Source organism: Strix uralensis, chromosome 2, assembly GCF_047716275.1.
Source record: "Strix uralensis isolate ZFMK-TIS-50842 chromosome 2, bStrUra1, whole genome shotgun sequence".
NCBI lineage: Eukaryota > Metazoa > Chordata > Aves > Strigiformes > Strigidae > Strix > Strix uralensis.
In genome coordinates this window covers 45,901,532-45,925,174 of record NC_133973.1, presented here as the reverse complement: position 1 = coordinate 45,925,174, position 23,643 = coordinate 45,901,532, and the positions used below count along the sequence as shown (strand labels likewise).

General features: G+C 40.6%; 1 protein-coding gene across 14 annotated transcripts in view; it reads right to left on the bottom strand.

Annotated features, from left to right (window-relative positions):
• Positions 1-420: 420 nt before the first annotated feature.
• Positions 421-23,643, bottom strand: part of DMD (dystrophin) — a 1,145,544-nt gene continuing 1,122,321 nt past the window's right edge. For 10 of the 14 annotated variants that reach the window (XM_074858564.1, XM_074858567.1, XM_074858565.1 and 7 more), the window contains 4 exons: positions 21,984-22,227; positions 21,523-21,646; positions 17,419-17,511; positions 421-2,940 (listed from right to left, as the gene is read on the bottom strand). In XM_074858564.1, coding sequence (XP_074714665.1) covers positions 2,843-2,940; positions 17,419-17,511; positions 21,523-21,646; positions 21,984-22,227 — 559 coding nt within the window. In that variant the 3' untranslated portion in view covers positions 421-2,842. Of the gene's footprint in view, positions 2,941-9,251; positions 9,284-17,418; positions 17,512-21,522; positions 21,647-21,983; positions 22,228-23,643 lie in introns of all 14 variants that reach the window. The other 4 variants (XM_074858566.1, XM_074858568.1, XM_074858577.1 and 1 more) reach the window with 1 other exon arrangement.

The window sequence follows — 23,643 nt, the reverse complement described above, 5'->3', positions numbered from 1 at the left end:
TCCCAAAGCCCTGGAGAAGAGGGGTTTGCTAGCATTACGCCTGGTGGCAAGGAGACCGTCAAGTGCTGGATTGATGAGCGAAGATCAATCTGACCTGAAGCTCCCTTCTGCTACGAGGCAGAAAGCGTGGGGCCAGCAATCTCCAAAAAGCTTGGGAACCATAAAAACAGGAGGCCCACAACTTCAACAGGGGAGAAAAACCCAAACCAGGGAGGTAGAGCTGCTTCTCCTCTTCTGCCAAGCCCTGAGTGCTGCTGGCAGAACCCTGCCCTCCAGGGAGTTGGCTGAGGCACCGAGATGCCACTAACAAGGGGGTTCGGCAACTGGCATTAGGGGGTGCTGGGCCCACAGCCCGGGCGAAGACTGCTGGAGAGGAGACGCACCCGGTGACTGCTGAACCTCGATAAAAAATACTGCACCTTTTATAACATAATTGCGTGCTTTATTGATATACACAGTAAAGCAGTATATAATACAATAGTAAGGCATATATTTGGTGAAATTTGGTATGTTGTGAAAAAATGCAGTAAAACAGAAGTTTATAAAAATAATTAGTACATGTTACAGTGTTGGGTGTTAAAACACAATATATTATGATATCCAAGTAATAAACCAGTACTGAGTAACAATGAAATAACATGCCATATGGTATTTATGTATTCAACTACACTGATTATGTTTTACAGTTTAATACTTTGTCATTATAAGGAATATGAAATACTTCCCAAATTATGCTTAAAAAAGCAGCAATAAAGCTTTCAACTTTTTAAATATTTTTTGACAGACTCACTCCAAAACTAAGATCTAGAAAGTAAAACAAACAAAACAAAACCCTGATGAAAACAACCGTGCAATCCATTTTTCCTCCATGTTTTTTCTGAAGAGAAGGTTTAATGTATAAGGGGAAAAAAAAGAAGAAACCCATTTCTTTCTCAGATCTCAATTTAAACCTTCTGATAAAAAAAAGACCATGAGAAATACCGAGGGTTCTTATTGTAATAAAGTGTTAAAAAAGCTCTTTACTAGGAAAGCAGAGGTTTGGGGTGGGGGATTGTACTTATTTTTTGTAAATGATTATTGTTGTTGGCATTATTTAAACGATGAGACCTGGTCACACAATGGACACGTGGTGATGATGTAACGTTATCTGTACGTAATTGTCAGGAACACCACAAAACCAAAGTGAGGTAGAAATAGCATGACTAGCCATGTTCAATGTTAACTAGCATTCAAAATAAAATCTTTCCCAAGTTTAATTACACTTCATACAAGAAGAGGTAACAGATTTTTTTACTCTTGCAATATAAAGTCAGACGGTGTGTTTCTATGCATTCTAAGGTAAAATTAAAAGCTGGTAAAGGAAATGAAGTGGTAAAGCTTTTGCTGACAGCACCTCATACCCAAACCTACCTCTCACGAGCTGCAGTCAAGCTGGCTAATCTGTTTTGCTATCAGTTCCTCTCTTTCTCACATTATTGTTAATTGTGCGGGATTACTTGTAGAGAGAAATGGGGAAGGATAAAGGACCAGGGCTTTGTTTTGGTGATAAATATCTCATGGAGCAGTGTGGCTACCTTCACCTGATCACTACACGCGCGCAAGAACAGCAGTAACTCTTCTACAGCCTTTCCCAAAGGTTGCTCGCAGCGCTTACAGCTCCTTGGGACTGGCTGCTGTAGCAGGCTGAGACACGTACTGTGGAAAGCTCTGGTTTTATTTTCCAGAGAATCGAGCTGCTTCGTGCTCATTAAGAGCACTGAGAGCTGGACAAGCAAAGATGCTCTGTGAGCACTCTGTGAGTGCTTCAGATCAGAAGCTGATCCCACAGGGGGTCAGGAGGGAACTTCTCCCTTTCTTCTCTCCTCTCCAGCAAAGGTGAGGCGAGCGATGGCAGCGGGTGGGGGAAAGCTGTACCCAGCTCCTGCTGAAGCACTGGCTGCTGGCCACGGTCAGCGGGGTACCGGACACCAAGGTCCAAAGGTTTAACCTAGTAAGGCAATTTCTACGTTCCTTTACTAATAGCATTCAGGAATCTAGTCAGCAGAGGAAACGCTGGCGCATAGGATGGTCATTAAGCTCTTTCCTTTCCTTCTTTGTTCTGGGGCTTTTCTTTTCTGTTTTTTTCATTAATTTTTTGCAGGCTCTGTCATGTAATGTGCTCTTTCATTTAATTATTGCAAACTAGCTGTGTAATTAATGTAATTCTTAGTTTTATTGGAAAGAAGTGAAGCAACTACCTTAGTTAGAAGTTCAAGAGAATTTTTTTTTTTAAGCCAGCCCTAGTCAGACAAAACCAATGAGAAATCAAGTTGGCCGTTTTGATGTCGCTGCAGGAAATACCTTTTTTCTTTTTTTTTCTCTTTGATAGGCAAGGAAAAGAACACAGGACATGAATCTCTCTGATGCAGTTACAGAGCTGAAATGATACTAAACAAATGCACTGCCTCAGGTTTTTTTTTTTGTGTTTTTTTAAAGGGGGTTTCTATAAACAATTATTTTTATAAAGCACACTTTAGTTTACAATCTTTCATTATAACTGTTATAAATTTTTTTAAACAACCCGAAATGCGTTCCATATAAAGAAATGGCAAGTTAATTAGCTATCAAGATTTTACATGTAGCTTTCTTATAATTTTTGTACAATTGCATAGACGTGTAAAACCTGCCATTGTTAACAAAACAGTAACAGACTTAGGAAACTACTGAAATCTACAGTATAGTACCACTACCCTTCACAAAAATATAGATTTGTTTTCTTGTAAACTCTTACAGTCTAATCCTCTTTGTAGTATGAATATTATAAAAACCATGCGGGACGCCTGAAGTTGTAAAACACATCTTGCTATTCTAACACCTTGTCGTCGGTCATCACTGTCACTAAGGTTTCCATCGCTCTTCCCAAGTCGCCTGCCATGTGGAAAAGGCTCCCTACATTGTGGCCTGAAAAAGAAAGTCAAAGGAAATTAAACAAAGAAGACACGGCAGCAGACTGGTAGGAACATTTTACAGAAAAGGCTGAGCACAGATCCATCGCCCTCCATGTACCGCTCGCCGCCGTCCCCAGCGGAGTACACCAGAGAGTACTTTCCAAAAGTCTCCTAGATGAGTCTAATATGTTGCTGTTAGCAAAAGTTTTGCAGAACACTTAAAAGAAACAGTACTTTGAATGGCTACGGTAAACTATGTTGACAATAAGCCAGCACGCTTGTGTTCCAAAAAACCCCCCCGTTAGCAATGAAGCTGTATCGTTACAAATGTTCACCAAAAGTAATGATTAAATCCATTGACATCACAGAAAAGTTTCCAACTGGTGCTGCAAGTGTTTGACAATTCAATGTTCTATCAAAGAGAAAAACAGAAACAAACAGATCAGCAGTAATTAACTAAATCATTAAACCTAAGAGGTCCCAGCAGGATACCTGCAGGGATAGCTAAAATGACGACCAAACTGAACGGCTGCAGTTCAATCATTTTAAAAATATCCTTTGCTTTTCAGACAGCAGTCCAGCAGAAATAAAGATACCACAATTAACTACTATTATACTACTATACAGTGTATACTACTATAATATTACTATACAATGTAACTACTATACAGTGGTTCACTTGTGCATTTCTCCTCACCTGCAACCACTATAAAGTCCTAAGATGATATAACCACAACGCATGGTCCTCCTACACAGGAGTGATAAATAAACGCAGAGTACAATTCTGGAGATGAAACCTGTAACTTTTTCTCACACTCATTTTACCACTGCTGCAGATGAAAGGAAAGGTAGCAACGCTGATCAGCAGTAAGAAATGGCTTCAACACAGTTAGGGACTAAACAGACTTGAAGGTGGGGAGATTAAATTGCCAAAAGTTGCCATTTTAGGCACTTTGCAGATCCTGCCTCCAGCTGCTGTTCAGAAGAGCATGGGTCTCCTGCAAGTCCTGTGTCAGATCTGCAGCCCTCTATGACTGTCTCAAACACCCTCTGGCATCTCAAACGACAGAGACATCGTGGCTGAAACAACTGAATCCCATCTGGAGTCTCCCTCCTTGAAAAAGCATGACTGAAGAGGGAGATTTCTTGCAAGGACAAGGAGGAATGAGCAGACAGAAGGTCTTAAAACAAGCAGAAGGAAATTATACTCCACACAGCACGTAATTGTATTACTGAACTCATCGCCACAGGCTGATGTTGAGGCCAAACACATAAATGAGTTAAAAAAGGAGTTAGAAAATAATCACTGAAGAAAGATTTATTTAGATGCAAAGAAGCGCATGTGACCTCCAACTCAACAAGTGCCCAAGCTGCAGAGTGCCAGTAACTGAAAGTATCTATCAGGGGAAGTATTACTCAGTAAAACGTTGCTACAGCCTCAGGGATTTGATTTACCCCCTTGGAGTAGTTGCAATAGAGTATCTGTCTGGAAAACCATGGCGGGTGCAATGCCATCTGCCCACAGCCCTGCTTCCCAGGAACGCTTTGCATTAGCGTGGATGCCGAGTCCTCACCACAGTCCTTGAGGAAGGAGTACCCAAATGAAGAAAGGGCATGACCAGGGTATCCAGGGTACACTTTCCATGCAGCCCCCACCTGTAACGTGCTGGAGCCTGACTGTTACCGTTGCCCATCTACACGGTGGGCGTCCCTCCTGACACAACTGTCTTCTCTAACAACAGGAGTGAACCTTCCCTGTGGGACAAATCAAACTCACCATCCTGTTCCAATTGTTCAAATATTACGGTAGTTCTGCACAGCTGAAATTTCTACAGTACATAGGAACTTGGAGTGACTTAGTTAATATTCATCAACATTTACGGAATAGAAAAAAAATTACCTAAGAAATATCCATAGAAGTTTGCTTCTTCTGGAGAACTGCTAACACCTTTTACATTTAAATACTAGTTTCTAAAGTGGGGTTTTTTTTGGTTTGTTTTTTTTTTTTTAAATGTAGCATTCATTACACAAAACTATGCCGTACCTAAATGCTAACTGCTCAACAAGCTGCCCATTTGATAGTGAGCTGTGCTATGCATGGCACACTTTGCCAGGTATCAATGCAAAGAAATAGTTGGTTCTAATCCGGTGACATTTTGCTAATCGCACTAATGCACAGAGAAAGAGATGCATCAAACAGCAATTTCATCCATAAATCATTAATGCATAGTCATCCTGTTCATCCTAAGCAAAAACTTGTAATTTGGTCATCAGCACGCCAAGTAACAGCTTAGGAAAAATCTCTGCCAAGTTTTGGTCAAAACATAGCTTACCTTAAAGTAGTTGTATGCTACAACATTTATTTTAGATGTAAGGGATAATCTCTCTTACTGGCACCTTGCAGACTGAGATCAATCCAGCAAATTACACCACAGAAAGTGAAAATTTGACAAAGCCATATGAGAGCAAGAACATATTTTAGATGGGAGATGCTTACATAAACAGAAAAGTAACTGCCACTGGTTTGCTTTATCTACCTGAAACTCTGACACGGCTGAGGTACGTTTGCAGCACGTGCTATCAAGGCTTTATCGGAACAACTCTGGTATAACCGGAGTCACCTGCAGCATCCCCACAAACATCCTGACCCTGAAAACCACTTCCAAGAAATCTCTAGGCTTTAAATATTCTTTTTCTCACCTGCAGCAACCTACAGACATGAGACGGGGCAGTGCTGAGAGTCGTAACTGGCTAGCCAGACATGAGAGGCACTGCTGCCTGTGGGGTCACGGTCTCTCGTTCAGATCTGTTGCGATCTGTTGTTTCTAGAAACAACGATGGGACTCCAGGGCTCTTCAGGGACTCCAACACCACTCCTTCCCAGCTTGGGAAGAGTGATCACCCTTCCATGGACTCAGAGCAACCCAAACTGCTAAACCCCATCTTCAGAAAAAAATCAGTATTTGTTAATACTATTTTGTCCTGTCAGATACAGAGCTGTAAAGCTAACAAAGGCAAACTGGTTTTATAGAAAGAGGCTAGGTATAGAAAGAATAGCTTCAATCAAAAATATAGAAGAAAAGCCTTTCAGAAGTATGCCACAGTAGGTACAAACTGCTAAATTGTTCAGGCAACTAAAACATGGGCTGAGACGACCTTATGCATCCAGGGATGCCTAGGTATTCTTTTAATATATAAAAATAACAGGGATGTCTGCTAGTCTTTTTTTCTTTTCTCTGTTAATTGCTGCCATATTTTTGAAATAACCATGCTTCGAATCCAATCTCCCTCCACAAAAGCTGCACAGAGGTGTGCTGGGTGATTAAGGAGACATGGCTGCCGCTCCCCCACACCATCCACGCTACCTCTCTAGCACAGGTCTTAATTCTTTCTGCAGAAAAACTGAACCACTGTGTGCCTCCTCCCGAGCCATCTGAGTTTACAGCTCAGAGCACGACCATAAACCACTGCTGACTGCAGTTTATGTTAATAGCTGGACTGTAAAGTGCAACAGCTCGGGGACCTCAGTCTCCGGGGCAGTCACGGGACGGGAGGACTGGCCAGCAGAGCTGGCACCATAGATGTGCTCCAGCCACTCCACTGGTGAACCCTCAGCTGGGCGTTGCTGCACCGCCAGCAGTTTTTTTGCCTCTCTTGCAGATGGGAGTAACAGCTAGGTCAATCCAGACTGCAAATAGCTGAGAACAACATATGCAATAATCTCCCGGTACTGTATGTGCGATGAATGCATCCTCTTCTATAATGCCCGTTACGTAAATAAGAGCTCAAATTCACTGTTTCTGTAGAGCTCTGCTTCCTCTACTTACTGAATACTTGCTTACTTGCCCTAAGATGGAAATGTAGGACAGAGACATTTTTAATTAAGAAGCAAGTGAGAAAAATACTACCCCAAAAGTACTTACAAAAATATTAATCATAGCTTTCCATTCATTGTTACGCATATTTTAAAAGTAACACCACCAAAAATGGCATTCATTCCATTCTTTTTTTTTTTTTAAACATTTAAGCTGAGAAAGTTTTCTCCATGCTTGAGGCACTGAAAGATTGAAAGATGCTACCGTTTAAGAAAAGAACTAGTGCATACTTTGAAATGTAGTGATCAAGCCCAAAATGGACATGGACGGTATTAACTTAGCCTTAAAAAATGGAGGGAATATTAACACAGGTGCATTTGCTTTGAAAGCAGGAGACACCTATTTCTGCAGACACTAACTGCATCACTTCTGGTCACATAGAGAATGATGAGTTTCACATCTGCTGAATTTGCTTTAGAGGCTCTGCTGGAATGAAGGCCCTCGGGTGAGGGCACAGTAACTGAATAATGATCTACTACAGCTTGTCAGAGAAATAAATGTGGAGCATTCGGACTCGAAAGAGTGGATAGAAAGTAAATTAAGAAACTCAAATACAATGCAGTGCCCTTTTTAGCAGCACAGATTTCTAACCCTTCCCCAACAAAAGAAAAATCCTTCCTGTTGGGTGGCTTGGATTTTGATACCCTTATTCCTATCAAGTAATGCTACGAAATCCATGGGATTACACATGAAGACAATACCTAATGTGAGCAATGGGATCAAAACCTGGCCGGGTGGGTTTTAAAACTGCATGATCTGCCTTTGCGCAAATGGATTCACACATAAAGCAAAAGTTGTTCTATACCTTAGCTCATGTACTTCGTAAGCAGGCAGAGAATTGCATTTTATATTCAGCTCTGCAAGTTACTAAGTCCCCTCTGGAACCATCAGTGAGCACAAATACCACTGGAGAGCGGTGAGTGATTCAATGAAGTCAACTTTTTTAGGGTTAAGCTGCTGGAATCTGATCAGGTAGGACATGCCCTTTTTTCTATTTTATTTTATTTATTCTATTAATTGTATCAAATATGCCCTCAGCAGCAGAAGGTTTTTCTGAATAATATGCATAAATATGAATGAGGATAGTGGAAATCAACAATCTATTTTGCTGAATCGGAAAACAATTCTCAGACTGTATGATCCCAGAACATATGCAGGGCTGAATAGGAAATAATTTCCATAAAATTTCTGGACTGGTGCAGTCTGTTGATGACAGCCCAAGCACCCTTTTTTGATCCATATGAGAGGATCTGCCATTTGAGGACAGACTTAACTTGCACTGAGGATCTTACACCTCAAAGTAGGTGGACCTGTGTCCGCTTCTACAGCCAATGCAGAGAACCACTGTATTTCAAAGCACTGCATTAGAACAAATCCTGGCTTTCCCAGGGTAGCCTGCCAGTGACTGGGGGTTCACAACAGCTCTGCTAAAAGCCCCAGCGCAGTGTGTTTTCATGAGCCTCCCTCTCCGCACCAGCAGAAGTCTGCAAACCTGGTTACCCTTCAATTCCTGCCTCATCCACACCAAACACCTTCTACGCGGGAAAGGTCATTTCGCAGCTACTTGCAATTGCACTCAGGCAGGCTCTGAATATTTTATCTTTAATAATAATTTTCGCTAGGAATTCATCTTTCAAACATTGTATCTGGTTGGCAAGTCAAGAGCAGCTTCACAGAGGAAAAACCAAAGCTCTTTGGAAATACTTTCAAAGGTGCTATGACAACACAGTGCAAAAAGTTTTCCTCCATTAACAAGCAGCAATGTACAAATTCTACAGTCTATTTTGCATCAAACCAACCATGTCCGGAGTGCACAGTGAAAACCATTGCATATTTGCATTGCTGAATACAACACTGTGGAGCTGGTGAATGTTAGTAGCATTCTTCATTCTGCAATAGTATATCAGGAAATTAAAACACCTGAATCTCTTATACCTCTCAACTCTCACTGTTCTAGAGAAAAATAAAAAAACTATTTAGTAACTGGAGATGATGGTTGGCATATTGGCACATATATGTAAACACAATTGTGAGTATGTAAGCAGAACAGCAAGAGACATAGGTCTCCCTGCTGTGCTTACATACAAGAGCAACAGAACGTAAGTCAATGACCGCAGCATATTTGCTGATCGCATTTTATCACACAGAGGCTTAATTTCAGTGTTATTATTTTCTCCTCCCCATTCCTGAGTTTCCACTCAGGGAGGATGTAAGAAAATGCTGATCCCTGAGCTGACATTGCCTCCACTGAAAGTTGAGAGGTACGCTACTGTTAGAGCACACATGGGGAATGCACTCAGCGAAATCAAACAAAACTCAAAGCAAAATAAAACCACCCCCGCCCTTCACCAAACCCAAGCAAACCCGTGCTGCCGTCACACGCATGCTGGGCACAGAAAGCAAGCTGTGACAAACAGAAGCCATGGCAGTGAGCCTGCATCTCACTAACCTCTCTCACTGGCTTTCCTGGGGCATTTCGTCCTTTAGGAACAGAGAGAGGAAGTGGAAGAAATATCAGCAAAGAAAGGAAAAAAACCACACACGAATATATATTTTATACTGTAAGAGAGACTTCAACTTCCACTTAGGAATTTAATATAACTGCATTTCTGCTTTAAACTGAAATCCACTGATGATTCTGAGCCGATATATTCAAGAACAGTTCTGTAATCAGAGGTTTGGTTTTAACCTAGCAAAAACACTTGAGAAAACTACTAAAACCAACTTACAGACCTTTCAGTTGAGGATAAGAATTGCAGAGAAGATCTGAATTCACTTTCTGAGCATCCAAATTTCCTCAGTTTGAGTACTTCTACTAATCCGTATTAGTGGTAAAATTCTGTTTCCCCAACATCAAAGTAACCCAGACACTTTACATTTTATTACGGCCTACATACATATATACAGGTATACATTCATAGATACACATAAGTGTACACACACACACACATTTCACACCTAGAGCTGTACACTGGAATATAACATGCTCACATTCAAGATAAACATATTCCAAAAGGTGTTTCCAACAAGCTGATCTGCAAGCATGGTAAAACTGAGGGTGCAGAGGGAGAAAGGGAAAAAAAATAATCAAGTAAAAGTGGAAAAAAGGGAAAGTATCTCATCACTTTCAAGTTGTACTGCCAAAACAGAGGAGTCATTAATGGGTTTAGCTGAAAAGATGTTCCTGACAAGCCTTCATGGAAGTCATACTTTGATCACACCGATTCTTCCCAAACACTTATCATAGCACACTTGTTTTTAAGAAAAGAAAGCTAGGTGTCAATCAACAGCAGAAACACTCCCCCACCCCCCTTCCCATCACACAGCCAGTGACAATAAGATGTTTGCTGCCTCCTGAAGCAGCATCCCACTGTCACGGGTACACTACTGCAAGCACCAGTATGGCCAGACTTTGTATGTAGCCTTAGGCGAGAAAGTCACTGCAGTAGATGCTGTTCAAGGAGGATGATCTTTGCCCCAGAGCTGCTGTAAACAATGTAATTGTAAATGACGTATGGGACAATGGGGAGAGAGACAGATAGAGATAGGAGAACACACCGGTCAGCATAACAGTAACCTAATTGCTGCCCAGTTTTTTTCTAGGTACAGCAGCCTGCAGGAGAAGGGAAGGAAGACAATAAATAGCTTTGCAGGTATTTCACAAGGAGCAGAACAAGGGTCAGCAACAGAGCAAAGCTGAGCAGAGGTGGCAAAGGAGAGGAGGAGAGGGTGGAGGGAGTGAATGGCATCACTGACCACCACAGGTCCGAGCCACTGCTCAGCTGCAAACTCCAGGCAACGGAAACGGCTGGGGCAACCTCTGAAGGGCCTGGACAGCAAAGGGTACGATTTACACGACAGAGGAAGTTTTATTCCCTGCCTACCCCTCTCCCTCTCCCTAATAGCATACTTACTATTAGAAATTATAATAATAGCTTTGAAGTCATCCTCTGTATATGTGTTTTTATTCTGCTCCTAAGGGGAGCCTTGACTATACCACATGTGCTGCTGGTCTACAGAGGTACCAGAGTGAGCCTGACGGACAGGAGAGGTGTTGCTTCAGTTCTCAGGACTTCACTTCGCAGGACTGCCTAACTCCCTCAGACTTACGTGGGCACTTACACAGCCTAGGAACTCTCCTGGGGCTTTTATCAGGAGCCATGAATCCTCTAAAAAATGCCTCCCAGGAGGGAAGATGAGAACCTCTCACCAATATAAATCGTGTAACAGAAAATCCTTGAAAATGAAGATACATAAAATCCATTGCATGCTTTGGTCTTCTGAGGAAGAGCCCCAAGGTTTAGATGAGTAGGCATTCTACCTAAGGCCCCCAGAAACTGCAGCATGGTGTGCAAGAGTCCTGGGGCATGAATGAGATCCAGCAGAAGACGGTTTGGCTTGGGTCAAGAGGAGAGAAGGAACTGCCAACATGCAAAATACTGAATGCTTTTGCAGGTCTTAAGAAATGCCTACCTGTCTGCACAAGCATCTAAAATTGCAGCTACGCAGTGTCTAATTTAAATATCTACATGAGACAGACTGGATTCTGCTTGAAAATAAATGTATTTCAAGGTAACTGGGATAGCTCTGCGCTGCACAAAACAGCTGGTGAGGAAAGTCTGTGGTGAGTAACCAGCCTCAGAATTTGTTAAAAGCAACAAAGAGTAGCACTACTACAGTAACAACAAAGTTCTTTTGGAGGAAGATTAAAAAGGGTTTAATGGATTTTACTTTATTTTCTTCTTTGTATATGAATGAATGTGTGTCTCTAAGTTTTCAGGCAAGGAGTATGGTTTAGCATAAATTGCAGAGGAAGAAGATTGTCTGTATTGCTGCAGTTCTCAAAATCTGTATTCTACAAGGTATCAAAATACTGATACACAATCCATGGGTGCCTAATTATCTATTATCTCTGCTCAAATCAAGATTTCCTGCCCTTACAAAATAGAAGAGTCTGTCTTTCTTTGTCTTTCTTGAAACTCTGCATGATATTACATCACAAGCAAAGGTACACAGAGAGTGACCAAATCCAAACCGAAAGCAGAGGCACTAATAAAAACTTCATGCATCTATGCAGATTTAGATCAAAGCAGAGAGCACAAAGCATCTACTGCACTGCCCCTCTCACTGAACTCTGGCGAGGGACAGGCTGCAGAGGGAAGAGATCTGGACCTGCAAACAGCTTTTTTTCTTAAAAAAAGTTGCTTGACATTTTGTTAAATTCATTAACATATTCTCAGTCTACATCAGAACTGAGCATTATAAACCATGAAAGATCTAGCCTCCCCCATCACTATCCCAGCAGAAATCTGCAGAGAAGCTCAGCCACTTCATTACTGTTGTGCCACAGGGGAGTGATAAAGGATCTCAGTCATCTGGGCTCACTGATGTGGCATGCAGGACCACGGCACAGAGAAGGGAATACAGTCCAGAAGGGGCCAGTGTAGCTCATTTGGAAGACTATTTCCAGAATACCCCACAGTATAATAACTTTAGGGTACTCTCCCACTAATTCAGTAAAGTGTGAAAATAGAAGTCAGCATTGTAAGACGTTTTGCTGTCAGAGAAACTGTATTAGTTGCAGTGCTAAAAGTTGCTAGTTCCACTTAGGACATTAGTCCCATTCATGACAGAGCCTGGCTGACGCAAGAGTAAGATGAGAGAATGTGTCTGGTACGTTTTTATGTGACTGAGATAAAAATAAAACAAAACTTGTAAAAATATGGTGCTATTCTTAGTTTCATTTATTTATTGCTGTGGGGTCTTGTAATTTCACTGCACGAGACAACATCTGTATTAAGCAATACTATGTTAAATAATAACAGTGATACTGATCCCTCTCCAAATGTTTTTAAGTGATGTCATGGCCTCTTAGCTCTTTTAAGCCATTAGGTTTCATTTCTAATCACTTCTTGGCTCCCACTTCCTCATTATCCACCAGCAAGGGCTCTGCAGTGAAAGTCTGGGAAGCTCTCTCCCCAACTTCAGTTAGCTCAAGAACTTCTGCCCCTAAATTCCCCTCTGAGCTTCATTCATAGAAAGCATTTGCCACAAAACCATAACCACAAAACACTGCCTGGTCCACCATGAGATCCACCTGAAGCAGTGCAACTTGTTTGTCCTCAGTGCTGAAGGAGAGATGGATTTGGCTTTAAAAATACTGGCCTGACAATCTTACTTTCTAACTGTGAACCAGTTCCCTGGAGATTTAGTAGCTTGGGCACAAATACAGCGTGAAAAATCTTTTCCTCTGTGGCCCATTATCAAGCAGGGTCAAATAAACCACTGAGGTGGTATTTAATGGTAGATTTCCACTACATGTCAGACCTCTGGCTTTGACATCTGTTTTGAGTTAGCACAGCAGCTGTTTCAAGCAGCTGCAGCAGTTGTGAATTTGCTGGGAGCAGCAAAGTAAAAGAGGAATGGATGGGAAACCCTGTAGATTAAAAAGAAAGAAAAATTCCTTAAGGACAGCAATCATCAGGTATTCAGCAGAATTTCCCTCTCCAGAAATGAAACAGCTTTTGGCACCAACAGTCAGCTGTACAAAGAACATGGAGGCCCTCTGCTCCTTAGGAAATGCCAAGAACTGCCACAAGGTTAAACTGAAAAAAGAAAAATCCCTATAAAAGGTATACAGTAACTCAGCAACAGTTGTTGCATCTGAGATCTGCTTATGAAGGTCTATGACATGACTTGTTTAAAACATGCTTCTCTAAAATACATTCAGAATGATGCTATGAAGCCTTGATGCCCTTCTAAAAACAACTCTATGCAGCAAAAGCCTGGAAAATATCACAATCAACAAAATCTATCACCAGGTCAGTGACAATTAATTACTACTACATTTTACTGCTTTGTTTCAGAAGTCCAAAGTAAGAGCTACTACTTGCTTTAGAAAACTATTTCCCAGTCAGAGCAAATCTTAATTTAGACTAAATATTTTGGTTTTAATTTGTATCCTGTGATGTTCAACTATACATCTGTGCACCCAAGCACAATTATTCAGTCCTTTTCTCTCTTCGCTGCTTATTCAGCTCTGAACTTTTCTAATGAACCAAAGCCTTCAGAGTCCAGTTCATTCTTGTGATATTGTTCTGTGCTCCTCCAAGTTACCATTATCCTAATGGCAACAGGATACCCAGAATTATGTCCCTGATTCAAAAGGCATATCACTCCCTATGCTGTGACATGCTGGAGCTGGACATTTAGTTTGAAATTTAACATGTTTATTTTTACAGGCCACAAAGGAAACCCACATTTAATGTCCTGCCAGTAACTTCTCAGACCTTTTAATACATCCCTAGATTTCCTCATTGATTCCATGTATAAATTTCAGGCTATTTGTATGGATGGTTGTCCCTTCCTTGATTTCGTTATTCTTGCTTTCAATCTAGGTAGGTTTTCATGAGTGCCCTGTGTTCTCTGCAGCTCTTCTGGAATTGCATGGTCTATGAATATCATAGCGGACTTCTTCTGCAGCATTAGTATAGAAATAAACAAAGGTACTTCTAGCACTAGTCAATCTTGGGCATTTAATCCATTTTCCTTCTAGTTTTAATTCCTAAAGATAGTATGCATCACACATGGTGCCACTTTATCCAAGTAGTTTGAATTCACCTTTAAAATAATATTTCATAAGCTCCTGTATCACAACACACTCCTGAATGCCAGACTGTGGTGACTGAGTTCCTTGCATTTGACAATGTTATAATTCTACTTAGTTAGAATTAATATAAGGAAATGTATTTGTTATAGGTCTGTGCTCAGCGCTTGTTTTGGCTTATTGTTCTGTTTCCTGAATACATACAAATAGCTTGAGATTCAATGCAACCTGTAACACAAAGAAATAAAATATTACTTGCACCATGTCTGAATCCTTAGACTGTGCCCTCTTCTCGGGCTGCTTTGCCAAACTGCTTTCACTCTTTTGCAATTACACTTTGATCTTTTACTATAGATAAGAAACCTGAGATACAGATTTGCACCTCAACAGCAAAAAGGCCCCTGATTCAGTGGTTTATTGAGACCAGTCAACGGTGCTTCCTTTTCTCTGTCCTGCAGTCTTGTAAATCGTAAGTCATATCCCTGATGCCTGTGGAAACTGACTGACTACAGCATCTTTCATCTCACAATAAAGGCCTCCATGAGGCTGTGGCAAATTAGTTGTGGATGTAAGCTTTGTTTATGCAGGTATCAGTTGAATATCATTTAATTGTTAAAAAGGGAGTAGAAGAAAACAACAACTGAAGTTTGCATGAGATCTCAGTAAAATTGACAATGTCACTAGCCTTCTATATCAACCAGTGAATGGAAATCCATTTGCACTGGTTGTAGGACAAACTATTTCTCACAGGGGTCCTGACCATTCCTATTCCTCAACCAAAAGCAATTATCCAAACACGGCATTCGTGCGAATGCATCAAAAGATACATGAAGAACAGAGAAACCTAATGGAGGTCCTAATATCTTTAGCCAAAACCTGGTACAATTCTCCAAAATGCGAATGACTTTTTCTCACAGCTGGACTAATCTTTTTGTGTAACAAAGAGAGAGGAAAGGGCAGATCCTGGCTCAGCCCGACAGTGCCTTGGTCAGGCCCAGAAGAAAAGTCCCGTGGGAAGCTTGACTCTGCCTCAGGGCCTGTGCCTGCTCCTGGCTGCTGCACCACAAGCTCCTCTCACGGCCTGCCTGAGGAGGACAGAAGACATGTCAAACAAAGACTGTGCCTCCTCCTCACCCACAGCCCTCCACACAACTAGAGAGTATTTTTGTCCTGTATGGCTGCTAGTCAGTTAGGAAAGTATATAAGCTGCAATCTCTTTTAGGGATGCTTGTGATTACATACTACATGTTTAACATAGTTACTGAATGGGGAAACAAAATAAGGGAATACATTCTTTCTCTGTATTTAAATGACCACATTTTGCATCCCAGGAATTAAAGTTATAGCTTAACTTACAGAATTAAAATATTAACTGATGTTACCAATTTCAAATATTTTTGTTTTTCCCCACTTAACTTTATATTCTGTCAGTTTGATTCATGAAGCTATGTATTTTTCACTAGTAAAATAAAATTAAAAAACTTTTGTATTCTCAGTCAGTAGGAAGTGATATATAATAGAGTGATCTCTACCTATTTATGAATTTCTGTATTTCAAATATCTCATTAACTGTTGTTTCATTAATTGTTCCTATTTTACTTAAAACTAAGCTTGTTTTTAAGATGAAACACTGTCAGTGTCATCAGCTATGATTACAAATTAGATACCATATTTGGTGACTATTTTAACACATAGGGTATCTACATCTAGACACATACGATTATGCAAGATCTCCTAAATGCAACATATTTACACAAATTATGGTCACCGATAAGAAAGCACTGTCTGTTGCCACCTTGTGTACACAGCAACCTTAAAAATAAGTCCATTTTTATCTACATATCAGTATTTGCAAGATTTTTCATCTGGTCTCAGATCATTAATATGTAGGCAAAATGAGGGCTGGACATACGACTTTTTCATATAATGTTGAGGTGGAGATGAACGTAGTTAATATATTTTATTAGATTTTTCTTCAATAATATCTTTTTAAACAATTCCATCTTTTGATCTATAGCATAAGATCTTATGCAGTTTATACTGCTCACAGATGTTACCTGGTGAGGGCTGAATTTGCTTTGAAATCAAATGATGGAGAAAACTTGACTTCACTGAAAGTCTAGCATGATGGTTAACACATTTATCTACTAAAGAAGAACCTCTGGGTGATGTGTGAAACCTGTGCAAGAGGCCCTGCAGTAAGTCTATGCCCCTACTGAAATCCACTTAACAGGCTGTCAATAGACACTGGGAGTTTCTTTTGCCAAGAGGTTATGTCTGAGCCTTCTTTCACAGCAACAGGTAATATCCCAAACTTCCCATCTCCTGCTAGGAATCCAAGCCATGTTTCTTGGCAGCAGAGTATTTTCTCTGCACTCAGAAAAGACCTTCTTAAATGAAAAAAGGTTGGACAAATAAATCCCAGTAATACAAATGCTTATCTTTAGCAAACAACAGGAATGAGCAAAACGGAAACCCTGAGAGAAATGCTGTGGCTGTACGCACAAGCGCAGCCTACGCTGCACAAACAAGCAGCCCACGTGTTCTTCCTCCACCACTCTGGACCCAAGTGCTACAAGGTTGAGAACTTTGACTCAGAAGTTTAATATTATTTCAAACCAGATTCTTCTTGGAGAAAGGTAAGGATAGAAGAAAAATGTGCTAGGACATATTAAAAATAAATCAGCAAGGGGACTGACTGAAAAGGAGAGAAGCTGTGAGAAAAGGAATGTGGCAAAAGGGAAGAGAAGAAAATACTCAGGAAAAGTCTCAGACAGACATTTTTCATCCACATATCTAGTGAGGGCTACCTGTGGAGGTAGTTTAAGGTAAAGGAGTAGCAGGCTGCTTCATCACTCTAAATAAGACAAGTTTCTCTACAGTTATTGTTAAAACAAAAACAAAGAACAGCAAAAAACCTGAAACCAAAACACAACCCCCTGAAAACATCAAGGAACAGAAAGCGCTTTTATCTGCTTTCCTCTCATCTGCCGTGGGCAGCAGCGCTCACCTCTGGAGCTGGGGAAGGAGTTGTTCAGCTGCTCCATCACTTCCTCCAAACCTGTGCTTGTGTCCTGGGGAGGGCTGAGCAGCTCATCCTCACCTGGAAGGCAAATCCACACCACTGCATGAGAGCCATTATAAAACCATCTGCTAACAGCTTGCTATTGCCTATGTCCTTCATGAAGCTAAGGCTGTTCACATAAAAACATTTTCTGCTTAGTATACAATCAAAATTTTAAAGGTGAATTTTGTGGACTATTATGTTTCTTTTTAAGGATCTAAGTGAAATTAAACAATGAATTTTAAACAACACAGACTTTAATTCGTAAAAAGGGATTTAAGAAACAATCTACTCTTGTAAAAGAAGTGGGGTAAAATGTCTGCTAGGAACATTTAGTTCTACACATGACACTCGTTGTTTCAGCTTCTCTTATTCTATTAATGGAAAAAGAAATTGCTGTTGTGAGTGCTGCTATTGAGCAGCTTTCTAATAGTGCTGGATTCATGTTAGCACTGCTTTGCCTAGCTGCGTAAATCAGTAGAAACCCAGATTCTCATCTGCATCAGTATTAATATTTCTGACAGTTTAATTGCATCAGATTGGCGCTCCAAGAACATTCAATTGTACTGTAAAAGGGTTTAGCAGCAGTTTAATAAAGCGAAATACATTTCTCCCACTGAATAATTTCTATAACCTGATTATAGGGCAGCAGCTTAATGGGAAATTCAATACATTTTATTTTTACTGGGGTTTTTTTGGTCATGGTTTCAGATAACTAAAATCCGTATGTTGATTTTACTGTAGACCCTGGCCTCCAATACAAATAAAGCATCTGAAAAAAGAACATATCTAAAGGATATACTTTGAGTGAGATTCTCCTTTTTTAGTAGATTTCTTTTATCCCTATTAAAACACAAAAGCAATTTTGCCTGCTGTAATAACAATGAGAGGTACATCCTTATTTTGAAAATGACTAATGACCCTTTATTCTAACATGTCTTGTCCTATTCAACTTGAGTAATGAACTGACGTTCTGTTAGCATTTACATTCTTTAAACATTGAGGTGCTCCACGCTACTGGAAAGCCTACTAAAAGAGATGCTAAAGGAACACTTCAGGACCGTATATATTTCCTATTATTAGGCTTAGTGTTGGCCTCACCTTAGGGCCAGGAGTTTCACAAGAGTTATTACTGACCAAGAGTAATTTTTCCCCCACAAGAAGTGGGGTAAAGTGTCTGCAAGAAGCACTTAATTCATATAAGTGATGGTTTTCGTATCAGCTTCTTTTATTCCATTAATGGTCTAAAAATAGCTGCTGAGACTGCTTGCAGTTTGTTCAGCTTTCTACTGGTGCTGGGTTCACACAAGTCAACTCACACAGTGAGTTATTTTTGCAACAAGTGTTGCAGTGATAGAAGTGCCTCAGCATCAGTAATGTCCTTCCAGCCTCTGCAGGATGACAAGGTGAAAACTCAGAGCAAGACCTTGCTGCTTCAACCCAGGCTGAGGACCTTATCAGCAGAAAGCCACCTGGCCCTAAAGATCGAAAGAAGAGGGAGTAGTTCTACCATCGTGGCCAAAAAGAACTGAGGATGGGTACTAATTTCCAAATGTCGTGGTAAGCACTGATACAACTGAACTGTGTAGACCCTCAAGACTGCTGTATCTTTTATTTAAAATGCATTATTTTTATTTTTTCTCATTTGGATGATTTTTCTGAGCATTTCCTTATAAATGACAAAATACGACATCAGCCAAGCAACCCAACAAAAGTAAGGACACCTTCAGACCTCAATTACCTCTCTTTACTCGAAAGTGTTTTCCCCATTCATGTTTCTGTAAGAGGCTTGGAGAACTGGGTGGGTCTCAAATATTTTGGTGGTATGCAAATGAATTAAAGTTCAGCAACAGCCTCTTGGCTCACATGCCTCAGAGAACCTCCTCTGGTGCTACATTACTGGGGGAGAAAGGCCAAAGATCAGGACTTTCCCATTAGGACTCTATGAGAAGAAAAGCAGAACCTTTCCACTTGCCCAGGTGTATTTCAGGTTATCAAGGGATAAGCTCTTCTATTTGTAAATTAGGATCTGTGTGGGTTGCTGCTTTTACCAAATGGCTGGACAACGACGCTGGTGGAAAACCTTTTACAGTAATCTCTCCTTGAGAAAGCAAGAGACAGAGAAGTGCTGTGGGTCTACATTCAAAGAAAAAAAAACCTAAGGTCTTCTTTCAAAAAGAAAACTATATAAAAGCTACCACTACATTACCTCATTGCCTGAGAGACCTAGAGATCCTCAGTATTTTCTCAAAAATTATGACTCCCTCATTACTGGGCACATGCTTGCTGCATGGGACCATTATTTACAACACCGCTCTGGTTTCCTTCACAATTTAAGAATATTTTAAGTTGTGCTTCAGAAAACTCTCAGACTAGCAAGCAAAGCTTTCTGGTGTGAAAGGAGACTCAACAAACTCAATTAATTGCAGTTTGTTAGCTCGGTTAGTAATTCTTCTTATAAGCTCTGCTCCATGCTGCCAACACTGTTGCTTTGCTGAGTCTCAATATGATCATACTGATAACAATTCAACATCTCACTGTCCTTCCACATACTGGCTCAATCAAACAAACAAAAACCCAAACAGTTCATGTCTAAATATTTGCTTTAAAAATACATCTGTTAATTAATTAATTCCAGTCTCAGAAGTTAAATGGGAATAATTTTATATCAAGTCAAATGAAAAGAAGTATATTATTGTATGTTGTCCTACTAAAGGATAAAATATGAAACTACAAGACTTTTAATAAGATGTCTGGGAACCCCCGTCTTCCTATCTTTTCTTGTGTATTTTAGTTAGCATATTTTATGTGATGAAATTCATGGCATTTCTTCAGAAGACCGATGCAAATTACTCCACCGTGTGTGCCACACATAGTAAAATATTTACTCACTAGTAATACAATTAAAAAAAGATCAAAATGAAACTGCTGCTACCTGTGATTGTACTCTCACTCCCAGGATTTAACTTAAGCATTCCTAAAAGTACATTTTATTTCTCATTTTTTTTTGTTGTAGGGTGTACTGAACCCATCTTGTTTGATAGTGGCACAGACTGACGTTACTGCCTATGCTAGGGACGGAAGAAAAAGCCGCCGAACAAGTTGCATCTCCCACCAAGATGGCACTTCAGGCACAGCAGAATGTCCCCTCCCATTCAATTTCTCACTGTCACTGACTCTTTCACTAACCGCAGTGAAAAAAAAAAAGCTCTCACTTAAGCCTCTCACTCTCCCCCAAAGCCTCTGTCTGATATACACTAAATAAATTTCTGTGCATGAAGCTGAATATTATCATCAGACGTCAAATATTATCGCGTTGAAGTAATTTTAGCACATTTGCTTAAAGATGCTGCAACAGTTGATTGCTTTTTTACTAGCAGAAAATCCTTACTACTTGGTAATAAATACTTACTAATTATATAACAGATAGGAAATTAGGAAAATGCTACAGAGCAGTTACTAAAAACACCAAAATAATAATTCCAGCCTCTAGCTACAGAATATTATTACTTAACCTTACCCCACAACTCGTATGATGTTCGTTATGACATCCAATGTGATAGTTACAAAAGGCACTAGATGAGCACTGTCCATGAGTGACAGCTCAATCCTACTGATTGAGCCATGAAGTATGAAAAATAAGATCACATCAGTTAACATGGAGATGATTAATCATACACTTAATCTCTTAGCCATAATTAATACTATGTACATTTAAATCAGCCATGTCATGCTTAACAGCTGAAAGTCAGTTTGAATAAAATAGCTTTTTAGTGATATTTGTTTTCAGAAGTCAAGCCCTGGCTGAGCTTTGTGTTTAAAGTCAAAATATTCATGCTACTGTGCATCACAATCAAAAGGAAAAGCCTGAACCATAATGAAGATGTAAAGTGTAAACAGCCAGATGACATCGAAGACCACTGCAAATGTCTACTTCATTCTCATTTGAACTAAATAGGAGAGAAGAGTATTTTCTGTCTTTATAGATTCTTTTGCTGGAAAATGGGACTATAACTAATTTTTATGACAATCTGAACTTTCTTATCTTACCCATGGTTTCTGAAGTCTGGCTGCCAACTACACGAAGAAGCATTGGCTGACTGCTGTCTGACCTCTGCAAAGAGGTAGAAGGAGATGATAGTGTTGTACCATTCACCTTGGCATCTGCCTGCGGCTGAAAATTCAAGAAAAAAAGTTGTTATTAACAGCTCAGTACAGTTGCACAAATCTTTATCTCTGTATTCTTTAGTTATTCCATGAATACACACAATTATGTCTGTTTTTAAGTAAATATATACATGCAATTCTGAATAAAGAAAGTAAAAGACTAAATAAGAACACCAAAACATGATTTCACCTTCGCACTTGCATCCTGTAGAACAATTTAATATTTTTCTCTGACTAGCCTCTACAGCTATGATTTCTTGGAATGTTGTTTTTATTGATAACACTTCACACCCTGTTTGGAAAAGTACTCTGCAGAGTTCTAGAAGAAAGGCCTGAGGACTCACCTGCTCCAGCAGCTGCCTCAGCCTGTGCAGCTGTGACTCCAGCTGTTTGTTGTGATCCTCCAGAATCTGCATCCTGGCCTCCAGACGGCCCTTGTGCTGGCGAAGCAGCTTGGCTTCTGCAATGAGCTCAGCATCCCGGGGGCTTTGTGGAGAAACTGGCATCATCTCCGGTGGGGATGGCAGTGGAGACAGTCCTTTGTGGTCATGCTGTTGCTTCAAACGGTCATACTCTGCTTGCAAGTTTCTGTTGAGAAGTGACAAGGAAGTAAAAGCTTTATGAAGCCAAATAGGGCGGTGCAGGCTATCCTCTGCCAGGGCAGGGAGAAGGCACCTCCTCTCGTGTGGTGTGATGTGATGTATCCAGCTACTGGGGGGCAGAGTCACCTGTACCACCTGCCTTTCGTTCTGCTGAGTCTACATGCGTGTAGGCTTACAACTCACAGATCTACGCAGAGCTGGTATTATAGAGATCTGTGATACAAGCATTGCCTAAAGGCTCTCTGTATCACCAGAATTCACAGTCAATTCCCTCCCAGGGCGCACTATGCAGAAGGCTGGCTGGGCTCCAGACACTTTCCCGAAGCCCGGGTACAGTCTGTCCTGGGCTCAGCCCTCCCTCGGCTTCCTGTGTTTTATCCTTCCTAGCAGAAGTCGGACTGCCTGTTCGCTTCCACACACGGATACACTCGAGGAATAATTAGTGCTAAAAGAGGACTTTGAGTGATCAAAGCACTTTACAGACACGAATCAAAGCGGATGCCACCTGGCTGGCCTATCTGTTTACAGATGAGAAAGCTAAGCCAGAAAGGTGGCCACACAAAAAGTAAGAACAAAACACAGAACTCAAGAGTTCATTTGCAACTCTGCAGTCATCAGGCAGTCATCACATCACTCTCCTCTCTTCATATCTGCAACTGCATTTCCAGCCTAGCTCTATAATTACTAACCTAAGATGAGGAAAAGACAAGCTAGTGAGCCAATCTGTTAAACTGCATTGCACTAGCTTTTAGGGCTATAATTTCCACTTTCATTTGGCCTGCCCTGTCTAGAGTGCTGCAGTCTACTGTATCTTAATGGCACTGCTAAGCTTGTTCTTTTATTCTGTAAAACTTCAGTTCTACTCCAGTGAAACACTCCATAGATTAATATGAGCTGTAGTGGTCCACATGAAAAAAATCTACCAAGCAGGAAGAGCAAAGAAGGTAAGAAACTGAAACATTGTTAGGGATAACACAGTCCAAACCAGCAAAAATAGTAACTTTTGACAGAAACTTTGTAGGCAAGGGAGGTCTAATAAACTGCTCTGGGATTTTGTTGCTGTGATGTTCCTTTACAGCTTCCCAGAGCGGGGAAAAATGGCTCGACGGTCTGGTAACTGCTTACTCATCACAAGCAGTGACCCAGATTTTATTTTTTCCAACTTGCTCTTATTTGAGGTTGTGAGAACAGGCACTTTCTGCCAGTTCTGCCTGCAAACTACAATACACTCTGGCAGTTTGGTCTGAAGGCTTAATAGCACCTCAGAAACCTCCTAGTAAACTTTATTAAGCTCTGAAACACTTCTAAAGGTATGTTATTGCGGCCAGAACAAGAACTAAAGCAGTATGCATCATTTCACATGGATAAGAAAGCAATGCCAAGGACAAAGACAGCCTACTGA